We start from the raw sequence: 13,743 nt of genomic DNA, 5'->3' as shown, positions 1-13,743 counted from the left end.
ACCCTTCAAAATATGAGGACAAGAAACAATGTCGGTGGAGTAAAATTAAATATCATCAACATCTCGACTGTTGATATATTTTATAGGCTGATCTTCAACGGGAGTTAAACGAAATCAAAGCAGAAGTCAACAAAAGTAAGACAGTGGTTGGTGTGAAGAAAATATTATCAACAAAGCAATACAGGTGTCTTTATTAAACAAACACACGATATAAACAATACTGAAAATCCCAAGGTCATTTTTTTCTAGGAGACAACTCATTGCCGTGGCTGTGATATACGGCGATCTGGCGTTGACTGGAATAAACCACTACACGGATCAAACACTGTTAAGTGCAGGCATAGAATCGGAACATGTAACATCTGCTACTGTGGGCGTTGTTGGAATACAATTTGTCTTTGTATTTTCTGGGGTACGTATTTTTGGAACTAATTGCAAGTGCAATTATTTTACTTTTGTGTAAGATGCTTTCAAAACTTGTGTGACACCCGAGCCAATAGCACTATTGGTTGCCAAGCAGTTTAGTTTGGCCATAGCGCCCGCCACTTGGTTCGTCCCTGTTGTTCAATACGTTTAGTTGAGTGTACTCAACGGACCGTACCGCCACATAATGTAAGAATCTGCTCCTGACTAGCGTACCAGCAAGTCCAACAGACACAAGCCGCACTGGCGTGATATTATAGATCAAACAATGCAGTGTACACACTGTAACAGCTGTTGTCCGCCTTGTAGAACTTGCACGGCCTGGAGCGTGCCAGCTACCACATTATATTTTTCCCGAAGAAAACGCGACTTGACTCAACAACATCGGTTCTCTGTTGTAAACGAACATACACTTAATGTCAACACAACACATAATGTCTACAACCATAACGACAACGTACCAACTTTTCGGAGTCCAGGTCCAAATTAAACCATTTTCCTTAATTATTACAACTTAGTTTCATTAACAGCTGGCTACAAAGAGACACAGTAAATTCTACTTGAACCATACAAAATACATCACATTCACTGCAAAGCGTGGCCAGTACGGGGCAATATTACGTCATAGACGCCAAGCGTCACAAAGAAAGTGGCGGGAAATATGGACAACTTAATCCTCGCTGTAACACACACCGTTGCCTGTAGCTTAGGTTTTAAAATTGTACACATAGTAATATAGTAAAGCAAATTGTTGCCTCCATAAAAAAACTCATGTCTTATGTTGGGTCTTGCATCTGGTTGATCTTTTCGGAAGTTTGAAAGTGAACAAAGCTTCTACAATCATCCTAATTTTTTCCATGATTCTCTTTACAATCAGTCAGGCAGCCCATGGTCAAGCAACAAACGTCATGCTGTATATTGCTTTGGTTTCAATTGGCATTTATCTTGTAGGGTAAAACTCTGTCTCTGGTTTAGTTTGGTTTAGATTTTTATTTTGACAGGAGCTTGTATGTAGATTTTATGCTGGCATTCAGCTTACATCGTTGGTTTTATTGGGTGAAATCACCACAGAAGCGTCCAGACCATCTGTTCTCGCCCTCGGGTCAACTCTATTATGGGTCATGGCTTGGACCACCGGCTTTGTCCCGCCTTATTTAGAGGTATGAAAACTAACAAGTCACAAAAAGCAAAGAAATAACTAAAACCAAGTTGGTTAATTATGTATTAAATTTCGCAAAGCAATCTGTGGACAGCTCGGATGGATTTTGTAATGAGAAAAATATATTTCGCCTAAAAAGGCACCACCAGTGTCTCCAACTGCCAAAAAGGAAACACAGAAAGGAAAAATTAAGTACCCACGCAAAAAATCCATCTGAACTGTGTACAGATTGCTTTGCGAAATTTAATTTTTAATTATATCGACACGGTGAGCGATCGACAGCCTGCAAGGGGCCTTTGGTTTTAAATTGATCCAGGTTTCATTCATAATCACATTGGTGACCAATTTGGTTAGTGTTTTTATCTTAACGGAGTGAACCAATTCTTCTGACTTGCTGTGACGATAGTTCTTACCAAATATCCAAGGACATCGTCAAACCAAAAACTTCAAGAAAAGTCAACATCATTTGCCGTTGTCGTGCGATAAAAAATCATTCAAGTCTTGCAAGGAACTTTAGTCAGCTAACAAAAAACTGGCAGATGCTGTCGAAGCTTCCAGCACTGTTTTCCGCCGAGATATGGATAAAGTAACAACCTTATTGTCGTTGAACCAGAGCTCAGGGCCGGCGCGTCCATTAGGCGAACAGCACATTCTTAAGGGGGTAGGCTTACATCACTTCGTAAAAAACGCCCGAACCATATACTGAAAATTACACATCGGGATAACTTTACCGATTTGTTCAATAAACCCATGCTGTTTGCCACAGCAATTAATAATCAGCAATTTTTGTTGCAGAAAGTAGTTTAACAGCCCGAAAAAAATTATACAAACGTAGTGGGCTCAGAGCAGTAGGAAACAGCTTCACTGCACGAATACTATTATTACGCTGTTGGAAAAACAACAACAAATCGCAGTGAAACAAAACAACCAACTTTTATACGAAAGAAGGGACATGAGCCATGAGCCGCCAAGTGGTTGTTCAAACAACCCCAATGTGCTTTCACATACCTACATTGCTTGAGAATTTAATACGAAAGATAGGCAAGCAAGAAATATTGGCGTTTAACGGCAAGTCAGCACGTTGTAAGGCTGGTCAAAATTTTGACTTCCGTAGAAGTTCTGAAACATTTTTCGCAAATTGTGCATTTGAAATCTTTTTCTCCACTTGGTGTTCGTACTCTTTCGTCTTGATCACTTTTCATGACTAACTGTTTGGTGCAACAACTATCCACAAACCCCGTATGAATATGCTGCTGCTCTTTTGGGTTCCTTTTTGGTTTAATGTTTTATCTGGATTCCTTGTGTCAGAAACCACAATAATTTGTAAGTTTTTGTTAGGTTGGTCGTCTTTTCTGCATTAAACTGTAATAACTGTTGTTGTTTGTGCACAAAACAATATAACACGCAGTTAAATGTAAATTAATCTCACATATATCGCAAATTGAAAATATTTATAATTGGTTTCTTTTTTAAATTCTGTGTTGCCTCAGGAACCAAGTAAATTGTATTCTGTTCAACAAGTTTGTTACTCACAGCTGATTTCGTTTCATTCACGTAGTTTCGTGAACTCTTTTCACACAGTTTGACGTTCTGTTTGCCCACAGGAAATTATCAATTGTGTCGGATTATCTTGCGCAGTAATGCATGAAGAAATAGTAAATTGTTTTGTGCTTTTTAATATTTTATTTCACTTGTAAGCGATGACAGTAATTGCATCTTCGTTGATTTGTGTTGTTTTGCACATAAACTTCATACAAACAAATAGGAAACAAAACAACTTTGATATTAGTGAAAGCATCATATTTAATACCTTGTGATTGATATATTGATTACACTTACACAAATTCAGCTATGTTTATCTGCAAAACTAAGTTAAATGTACACTCGTAAACTGTATGAGTCGTGTGTTTTTCGTGAGCGATACCGGGAAAGTTATTTGTATGTAAGCCAGAATACCACAGTAATCCTGTATGGAATAAACTGTGATTGTGGGGAAGATCTCATCTATTTCATTTTTTTTTATTGTTGGTAAAAGACATTGAAACGTCATTGAAGTAAAGAGCAATTACAAGATATGACGTCACGCATTTGCATGGGTTGTTAAATAAACTTTGCTGGCCAGGAAATTGTTAATCCATCAGCACTCGCACAGGCGAGCCCAATGTGTTACGCAAAAAAAGAGGCGCAACAGCTAAAACACAACTGGACAACATCGATCACGGGTCAAACGGCCAAACATGGGAAACAAGAGTCAAGAATGGTTGCAGGCAAAATTGCGGAACACGGGCGAAAGTACTTTTCTATCAATACGATTTAACACATTAGGAAGCGAATTATTAAAATAATTTTCCACGACCAACCGTTTTGCCAGAATTGTTTCTTGTTTCAATTCTTTTGCTTCCTTCCAATTGATACGGTGGTCAGTTTTAAGTATGTGGGCACATAGAGCAAATTTATTGGGTTCCATATTGCCTACGGCTGCTTAATACGGTACGTCCAAATACATTTAGTCTGGACAATGTAAACTGTGTTGCAATCAATGTAAGGAATTTAGCAAACCGCCTGTCATTTAAGGCATGGAATCACAGTCTTTTGGTTTGGGAAGCATGTTTTGTAAAGTACATAACGGTTTCGTCGCCACTTTTACTTCAGTGGGGTTAGTTATTTTTGAAATCCGCTCAAAAACTCTTTGTACATATGGTATGTTAGTGAATGCTGTGTATGTTAATGTGGGCATGTTGTGTATGTGGGGTTTAAGATTTAGGTTAGTGTGGAACTTGTTTAGTTTCAAGACGTTGCGAATGTGTTTGCGTTCAACCCTCCGAATTTGTGGATCGGCAATATGTGTAATCGTTTTTTTATATAAGGTTCTGGCCACAGTGTGTTTTTGATGTTTCGGATGTTGTGAGGTGTATTGTAGGTAGCGGTTTGTGTGTAGGCTTGAAAAAATTGAGGAGGTAAATTTCCCGTGCGGTTGTGCAGTGACATTTACGTCCAAGAATGATAAATCTTGTTGTGTTTCTCTAAACTTAATTGTGGGTTCGAAATGGTTCGACATGATTATGATACCCTGTGACATCGTCTTTCACCATGACAACGGACGTGTCATCGACCTAGAGCACACAGGAGTGCCAAACAATTGTTGGTAAATGTTGTTTCAAGATGTGAAGACGTCGAGTCTCAACACACTTGTAATGTATATTTAATGTTTGATAACATAAGCTTAGTGAGTTCATGCAGTGTTGTGTCTTATTGTAATTTGTCTTAGGCGATTCTGAGCGCAAAATTGGTCGAAATAAACGTGAACTGACTAACGTCATAAACGATACTTGACAATCGTGCGTTAGTAATTATTAATTCGAAATAATCGTACGGAAAATGGTGAAAACAAAACAAGTGTTATTAGAGCTAAACGTAAAAATACACTTTTACACAAATTTAGACATCTTCTTTATGTGGATAAGAAAGTAATGGAGACGACTGCGTTCGTGATCAAATCTGTTTGTACGAACTTCAGGATTCCTGACAATTTAATTTATTTCAACGACTTCCTTTTAGTGTGAATAAGGAGGTGCCTGTTTCGATTGCTCGTACTGCTCAACAGTTTTGGACAAAATGTGCACTTGTATGGTTTCTCTCCAGTATGAGTTCGTCTATGGATTTTGACCTCAGACTTTGTTCTAAAATATTTTTCACAAATGTCGCACCTAAAAGGCTTCTCTGCAGAATGAATTCGAAGATGAGTGCTTAGATTTCCGTTTCGAGCGAATGATTTATCGCAAATTGTGCATTTGTAAGGTTTTTCTCCAGTATGAATTCGACTGTGGATTTTGACTGCCGTAGCAGTTCTGAAAAATTTTTCGCAAACTGTGCATTTGTAGGGTTTTTCTCCAGTATGTGTTCGACTGTGGATTTTGACTTCCGAAGCAGTTCTGAAACTTTTTTCGCAAATTGTGCATTTGTAAGGTTTTTCTCCAGTATGAGTTCGATTGTGGATTTTGACTGCCGAAGCAGTTCTGAAACATTTTTCGCAAACTGTGCACTTGTAGCGTTTTTCTCCAGTATGAGTTCGACTGTGGATTTTGACTTCCGAAGCAGTTTTGAAACATTTTTCGCAAACTGTACACTTGTAGGGTTTTTCTCCAGTATGAGTTCGTCTGTGGATTTTGATTTCCGTAGAAGTTCTGAAACATTTTTCGCAAATTGTGCACCGAAAAGGTTTTTTTCCAGTATGAATCAGAAGGTGCCGGTTTCGATTAGATATATTGCTGAATCCTTTTGAACAAAATTTGCACTTGTAAGGTTTTTCTCCAGTATGAGACCGACTGTGGATTTTGACTTTCGTAGCAGTTTTGAAACATTTTTCGCAAATTGTGCATTTGAAATGTTTTTCTCCTCTTTGTGTCTGTACTCTTTCGTCTTGATCACTTTTCATGACTAACTGTTTGGTGCAACAATTATACACAAATCCTGTATGAATATTCTGCTGCTCTTCTGGTTTCTTTTTGATTTATTCTTTTGTCTCCCTTGTGCCAGAAACCACAAAAACATGTAAGTTTTTTATTAGGTTGGTCGTCTTTTCTGAACAAAACTGTAACAACTGTTGTATCTCGCAAATATTTACAAGTGGTTTCCTTGTAGAAATTCTGTGTTGCCTCAGAAACCAAGTAAATTTTATTCTGTTCAACAAGTTTGTTACTTACAGCTGATTTCCTTTCGTTCACGCAGTTGAGTGAACTCTTTTCACACAGTTTGACGTACTGTTTTCCTACAATCGTTGCTGCTGTGTTGGACAGGAAATTATCAATCTGTCAGCAAATGTGTGCCACTTGTTACGGTTAAATATGCAAGGCATGATATAATAATGACCTAGGTTTGACTCGAATAGCAATGTCAACATAATATTACTTGACCCTTATTTAAGCGATGACAGTAATTTGAGTCTTCGATGTTTTTTGTTGCTTTTTTCGGTTAAAAGTCAAATTATCATATTTATTACCTTGTTATTGTTATATTGATTAAACTTCCACAAATTCAACTCAGTTTATCCGCAAAACTAAATTAAAAGTACACTCGAAAACTCTATGAGTCGAATATTGTTCGTGAGCGATACCGGGAAAGTTATTTGTATGTAAGCCAGAATACCACAATAATTAGGCATAGAATATTTGTGGGGAAGATCTCAACTATTTCTTTTTTTATTGTAGTTAAACGACATTAAAACGTCATTGAAGTAAAGAGCAATTACAAGATATGACGTCACGTTTTTGCATGGGCTGCTAAATAAACTTTGCTGGCCAGGAAATTGTTATTCCATCAGCACTGGTACAGGCGATCCCAATGTGTTACGTCATGAGCAAAACATTGACCAACGTTTTGGAGTTGAAAAATCCTTATTTCATATACTTTTCGTTAACATTGAAAAAACAATTGGTTGCGTTACCATGTAGAAGTTTAACATAGTGAGCGCCATGTAAATATGTGCGGATTTTTTCTTAGAATAAAATTGATCTGTCTATGTAAAGGGGCTTACGCCCATGTAAAGAGCCTTATCTATTACGTGGGTCTATTACTATCTATTACGTAGGTTCTCAACCTGAGCAAAATAATAAAGACATTTTGCTGTAGTTTTAAGCATTTTTTTGTGAAATACAAATCTGACGTTTTCTGATGAAAAACAAGAAATATATACATTTGTTAAAAATACTGTATTTCCTGACGTTTCGCCTGTGCGAACGACTAAGGTTCTTCAAAGAACAAAACGAACACAAGGGCAAGTAATTTAGCGACGAAAAAGTACAAAGGGGCGCAACAGCTGATGGACAACAACAATCACGGGTCAAACGGCCAAACATGGGAAACAAGAGTCAAGAATGATTACAGACAAAATTGCGGAACACGGGCGAAAGTATTTTTCTATCAATACGATTTAACACATTAGGAAGCGAATTAATAAAATAATTTTCCATGACCAACCGTTTTACCAGAATTGTTTCTTGTTTCAATTCTTTTGCTTCCTTCCAATTAATACGGTGGTCAGTTTCAAGCATGTTGGCATATAGAGCAGATTTATTGGGTTCCATATTGCCTACGGCTGCTTTATACGGGACGTCAAAATACGTTTAGTCTGGCCAATGTAAACTGTGTTGCAATCACGTCAAGGTGAACCACGCCGGTAATTTGAGCATGGAATTACAGTATTTGGTTGGGAAGCAAGTACACAACGGTTTCGCGGCCACTTTTGCTTCAGTGGCGTTACGTATTCTTAATTTCCGCTCACAAACTCCTTGTACATATGGTATGTTAGTGAATGCTGTGTGTGTTTATGTGGGTATGTTGTGTATGTGGGGTGTGAGATTTAGGTTAGTGTGGAACTTGTTTATTTTTAAAACGTTCCGAATGTGTTTGCGTTGAACCCTTCGATTGCGTTGATCGCCAATACGTTCTGTTATATAAGGTTCCGGTCACGGTGTGTTTATGATGTTTCGGATGATATGAGGTGTATTGTAGCTAGCGGTTTGTGTGTGCAGGCTTGAACAAATTGAGGTGGTGAGTTTCCTGTGTGGTTGTGCAGTGACATTTACGTCCAAGAATGATAAATGCTGGTCTTGTTGTGTTTCTCTAAACTTAAATTGTGGATTCGAAATGGTTCGACATGATTACGATACCCTGTGACCTTGTCTATCGGGAGTTCATGCAGTGTTGTGTATTTTTGTAATTTGTCTTGGGTGATCCTGAGCGCAACATCTGTCGGAGTTGACGTAAACTGACTAACGACATTGAACGATACTTGACGCTAATGCGTTAGTAATTATTAATCAGAAATAATCGTATGGAACATGGTGAAAACAAGACAAGTGTTATTAGAGCTAAATGTAAAAATGCACGTTTACACAAATTTAGACATTTTATTTGTGTGGATAAGAAAGTAATGGAGACGACTGCGTTCGTGATCAAATCTGTTTGCTCAATCTTCAGGATTCCTGACAATTTAATTTATTTCAACGACTTCCTTTTAGTGTGAATAAGGAGGTGCCTGTTTCGATTGCTTATAATGCTAAACAGTTTTGAACAAAATGTGCACTTGTATGGTTTCTCTCCAGTATGTGATCGTCTATGGGTTTTGACGTCAGACTTTGTTCTAAAAAATTTTTCGCAAATATCGCAACGAAAAGGCTTTTTTCCAGTATGAATTTGAAGATGAGCGCTTAGATTTCCTTTTTGAGTGAATACTTTTTCGCAAATCGTGCACTTATAAGGTTTTTCCCCAGTATGAGTTCGTCTGTGGATTTTGACTTCCGTAGAAGTTCTGAAACATTTTTCGCAAACATCGCACCGAAACGACTTCTCTCCAGTGTGAATTCGTTCATGCCTGTTTTGGTTGGCTGCAATGCTAAATTCTTTTGAACAAAATGTGCACTTGTATGGTTTCTCTCCAGTATGTGATCGTCTATGGGTTTTGACGTCAGACTTTGTTCGAAAAAATTTTTCGCAAATATCGCAACGAAAAGGCTTTTTTCCAGTATGAATTTGAAGATGAGCGCTTAGATTTCCTTTTTGAGTGAATACTTTTTCGCAAATTGTGCACTTATAAGGTTTTTCCCCAGTATGAGTTCGTCTGTGGATTTTGACTTCCGTAGAAGTTCTGAAACATTTTTCGCAAACATCGCACCGAAACGACTTCTCTCCAGTGTGAATTCGTTCATGCCTGTTTTGGTTGGCTGCAATGCTAAATTCTTTTGAACAAAATGTGCACTTGTATGGTTTCTCTCCAGTATGTGATCGTCTATGGGTTTTGACGTCAGACTTTGTTCGAAAAAATTTTTTGCAAATATCGCAACGAAAAGGCTTTTTTCCAGTATGAATTTGAAGATGAGCGCTTAGATTTCCTTTTTGAGTGAATACTTTTTCGCAAATTGTGCACTTATAAGGTTTTTCCCCAGTATGAGTTCGTCTGTGGATTTTGACTTCCGTAGCAATTTTGAAACATTTTTCGCAAATTGTGCATTTGAAATGTTTTTTTCCTCCTTGTGTCCGTACTCTTTCGTCTTGATCACGTTTCATGACTAACTGTTTGGCGCAACAACTATACACAAACCCTGTATGAATATTTTGCTGCTTTTTTGGGTTCCTTTTTGGTTGATTGTTTTGTCTGTCTTTTTTGTTTCAGAAACCACAATAATATCTAAGTTTTTTAAAAGGTTGGTCGTCTTTTCTGTACAAAACTGCAATAACTATTGTTGTTTGAGCACAAAACAATATAACACGCAGTTAAATGTAGATTAATCTCACATATCTCGCAAATTGAAAATATTTATGGGTGGTTTTCAGAATTCTGTGTTGCCTCATGAACCAAGTAAATTGTATTCTGTTTAACACGTTTGTTACTTACAGCTGATTTCCTTTCGTTCACCCAGTATCGTGAACCGTTTTCACACAGTTTGACGTTCTGTTTGCCCACAATCATTGCTGCTGTGCTGGACAAGAAATTATCAATCGTGTCTGATTATGTTGCGCAGTAATGTATGCACAAATACTGAACTGTTTTTTGCTGTTTAGTAATTTATTTGATTTGTCAGCGATGACAGTAATTTGTTTCTTCGTTGTTTTATTTTGCTTTGCGAAAAAACGACATGCAAACAAACAGGAAACAAAGCAACTTTGATAAAATTTGAAGTGTCATATTAATTATTTTGTGATTGATATATTGATTACACTTACACAAATTCAACTCAGTTTATCCACAAAACTGAATTAAAAGTACACTCGAAAACTGTACGAGTCGAATGTTTTTCGTGAGCGATTCCGGGAAAGTCATCTGTATGTAAGCCAGAATACCACAATAATCTGGTATGGAATAAACTGTGATTGTGGGGAAGATCTCATATATTTAATTTTTTTATTGAAGGTAAACGACATTGAAACGTCATTGAAGGAAAAAGCAATTACAAGATGTGACGTCACGCGTTTGCATGGGTTGTTAAATAAACTTTGCTGGCCAGGAAATTGTTAATCCATCAGCACTCATACAGGCGAGCCCAATGTGTTACGCCATGAGCAAAACATTGACCGAGGTTTTTCAGTTGAAAAATCCTTATTTGTCACTAATATACATTTCGTTAATAGTGAAAAAATAATTGGTTGCGCAACCATGTTAAAGTTTAACGTGGAAAGCGCCATGAAAATATGTGCGGATTTCGCCTGTACCAACGACTAGACTTCTTCAGAGCATAAAACAAACACTGTAGCAAACCCAAGGGCAAGTAATTTAGCAACGAAAAAGTACAAAGGGGCGCAACAGCTAAAACACAGCTGGACATTAATCAATCACCGTTCAAACGGCCAAACATGGGAAACAAGGGTGAAGAATGGTTACAGGAAATCTTGCGTACATATTTAAAAGGTTTAGTGATGACATTAAATGGGTGTCGCTTGATGTTAAAACCACTAATGCTATACAACATATGTTGGTGGAATGCTTTTGTAACGCAGGCTTGGAAGTAACTTTCCCGCCAAGCCACAACTGCTAAGCCATGCACTGGTTTTGAATTTCTCGATGTTTCCCACATCATCGACACCGTCTCACTGGCGGGCTTCAAAACCACCAATTACACTAAGCCCACGTCAGTTGACCGTTGTTTTCTTATGGGCGTTCTCACCATCCGATCCATGTTGTTAAATCAATTGTGTTTTCTGAAGCCATACGGATGCGGCGCTTAAACGTGAAGGATAGCGACTACAAAAAGGCCCTATTGTGGCTGAAAGATAAAGCTGTGAAATCCAGTGAGGATGACTTGCGATATCTTCCGGTGAGGATGACTTGCGTTGTGTTGGCAACAGCCAGCACTTGGACGACTAGATTTTTCCACAAGTCGGTAGACTCGTTTCCAAGGCACAAACTCATCTGGGCAACAGCATTCCTATTCTGCGTCTTTTGCCTAAGGAATTAAGCCTGCAGGCCAATGCTTCTATCGTTTATCGGAGAGGACAAAAGATGTTTAAGTAAGTATGTCATTACAAGCAGCTTGTCCATCACGCCAAGCCTCTGGACACTTGCCAATCGGCCCTTTTTGGCCACTGTGCGCTGTGTGGGCACCATGGTAACCACGAGCCCATGGTACCAACGACTTCCTTCCTGTGTACTCCCAAAGGCACAATAATGTTGCGTCAGAGATTAACATGCCGCGACTATGGGATATATGTGGCCTCGTGCAAAACATGCGGAGCCCAGTATGTTGGGCTTTTAAATGTATAGTGAACATAACATCATGCAACTCAGCTTAGACACATGACCTATTCTTCCTCTGGTTTTATTAATCGTTCTTTACGTATTTGCACTATTTTACATATTTGTGCACAAAAATGGAGGTTTATTTTTTCAATGTTAATTTTTGTTGCAATGTTATTGCAAAAAATGTAATGACTGTAGATAAATTAAATATTATGTAAAGCAATGCATGCAGAAAATGGTGGCAGCATTGCAATGAAACCCCTAATATATAGTCTTCAGCATCTTTCATTTGCTCTGATTTCTAGGAAAAAAAAAGTTGGCGAGTTATTAGGGGTCTAAACAAACAGTTTACTCAACCCGAACTGCGATTTTAAAGAGAGTCGCCAACGTCAACTTGGTAAAGGTCAAGGTTACCCTGCACTGACGGTGTACCACAACGACCTGAAAGCGCGCGGTCAAGGTGTCTACTTTTTTTTAAAAACGGACTCTAGTACATTTAAAAGTCTAAAAATGATGAAAAACGCTTTGAAAATGTTGGTGATACGTTTACACCACATAATACTGCACTCCATCGTTTAAGTCTTCATATACGAGACCACAGCGCTCAACAAACAGTCTGTTTTCACCACTACACGATTATTTCCCCCGCCAGCAACTCAACCAATCAGCGCATCACACATCTGAAATACAAGCGCGACTGCTCAAGCGTACAAAATAAAATGTAAAATAGTGAACAATATACAACAGAAATAAAATGGCATGGGCACCGACAAAGCCATAAAGGTCAACAAGTCGGGCGCCCATGTTAAAGGTGATCTCCTCACGAAATATCACCGTATATCGCCAGTCGAACTGGGAGGTGATGGGTTGCGACAGGTAACATATGACGGTAGGTGGCCACCCGGCACTTTTTATGAGCAGTTCGCTATCTTTCTACAATCTAGCGTTGCATCACACAATGATGGGACCTGTAATTCCGGTTTGAAGGAATGTTTACAATGCGTCGTGTCAAGTAAGCTTGTTTTTGTTAAATTTAGGGATGACTAGCTTAAGCATGTGCCCAAGATCAATCAGCATGAATATCACATTACCAAAACAAACATTTTGAAAAAGTCTTAAAACTTTTAAGTTAAAAGTTCATGTTACTTTGAAAATGATATACAACTGCATGTAAGTATAATTTACAACAAAAACTCATCAAACAATTGTTATTTCCAGGCTCGCTCCGGCGTTTTACTGCCAGAAAACGTTTGGTTGCCTTTACTTTCACTTACAATGTCGATGATGATTGCCGGAGCTTTTCTTGGCGGGATCACATTGAAGCTGATGCTAAATTTCTTTTCCAATACGTCATGCCGTATATTGCTTTGATTTCAATTGACATTTATCTTATGGGGTAAGACTCTGTCTCTGGTTCAGTTTCCGATTTTTATTTTGACCGGAACTTGTCTGTAGATTTTATGCTGGCATTCAGCTTACATCGTTGGTTTTATTGGGTGAACTGACCACAGAAGCGTCCAGACCATCTGTTATCGCCCTCGGGTCAACTCTATTATGGGTCATGGCTTGGACCACCGGCTTTGTCCCGCCTTATTTAGAGATATGAAAACAAACAAGTCACAAAAATCAAAGGGCAACACATTTCTGTTGACCAATCAATTACAAATTATTTTAGCGATAAAGGTTTAGAAACTTTGTTGTGAAAATTGTTGTATTTCTCATCCATCAAAATCAGAACCAATTGCATGTATTTCTCACAACTGCTGAATTTCATCGCATTACGTTGATGTGGATAATCAAACAGCTTGAATTTGCGTGAAAACTTTCACAGAACAACCTTTTGCAAAACAATAAATGCGCTTAGGGTAGAAAAATGCACATGTATGAAAGTTTGCTATCTTTGTCAGTGTTGAAACCTTCGCCAATCTAT

At 38.2% G+C, this 13,743-nt stretch overlaps 3 protein-coding genes across 18 annotated transcripts in view; 1 reads left to right on the top strand and 2 right to left on the bottom strand.

Moving 5' to 3' along the window:
• LOC145888950 (uncharacterized) overlaps positions 1-7,665 on the bottom strand; it is a 45,290-nt gene extending 37,625 nt beyond the window's left edge. Inside the window, exon 1 of the mRNA XM_082979819.1 lies at positions 7,559-7,665. Within this exon, the coding sequence (XP_082835945.1) occupies positions 7,559-7,665 (107 nt within the window). The remainder of the gene's footprint in view (positions 1-7,558) is intronic.
• The window catches only part of LOC145890428 (NACHT, LRR and PYD domains-containing protein 12-like), a 481,386-nt gene that overhangs the window by 350,440 nt on the left and 117,203 nt on the right, over positions 1-13,743 (top strand). The gene's annotated exons all lie outside the window — the stretch shown is intronic.
• On the bottom strand, positions 8,579-10,049 carry LOC145888949 (uncharacterized). The gene is made up of 3 exons (XM_082979818.1): positions 9,975-10,049; positions 8,912-9,388; positions 8,579-8,866 (listed from the first exon to the last, which is right to left on the bottom strand). Exons 1-3 carry the CDS (start codon positions 10,047-10,049, stop codon positions 8,579-8,581), a joined length of 840 nt encoding a protein of 279 aa, XP_082835944.1.

Source organism: Ascidia mentula, chromosome 2 (assembly GCF_947561715.1).
Source record: "Ascidia mentula chromosome 2, kaAscMent1.1, whole genome shotgun sequence".
Lineage (NCBI taxonomy): Eukaryota > Metazoa > Chordata > Ascidiacea > Phlebobranchia > Ascidiidae > Ascidia > Ascidia mentula.
This window is presented reverse-complemented; position numbering and strand designations above follow the sequence as displayed.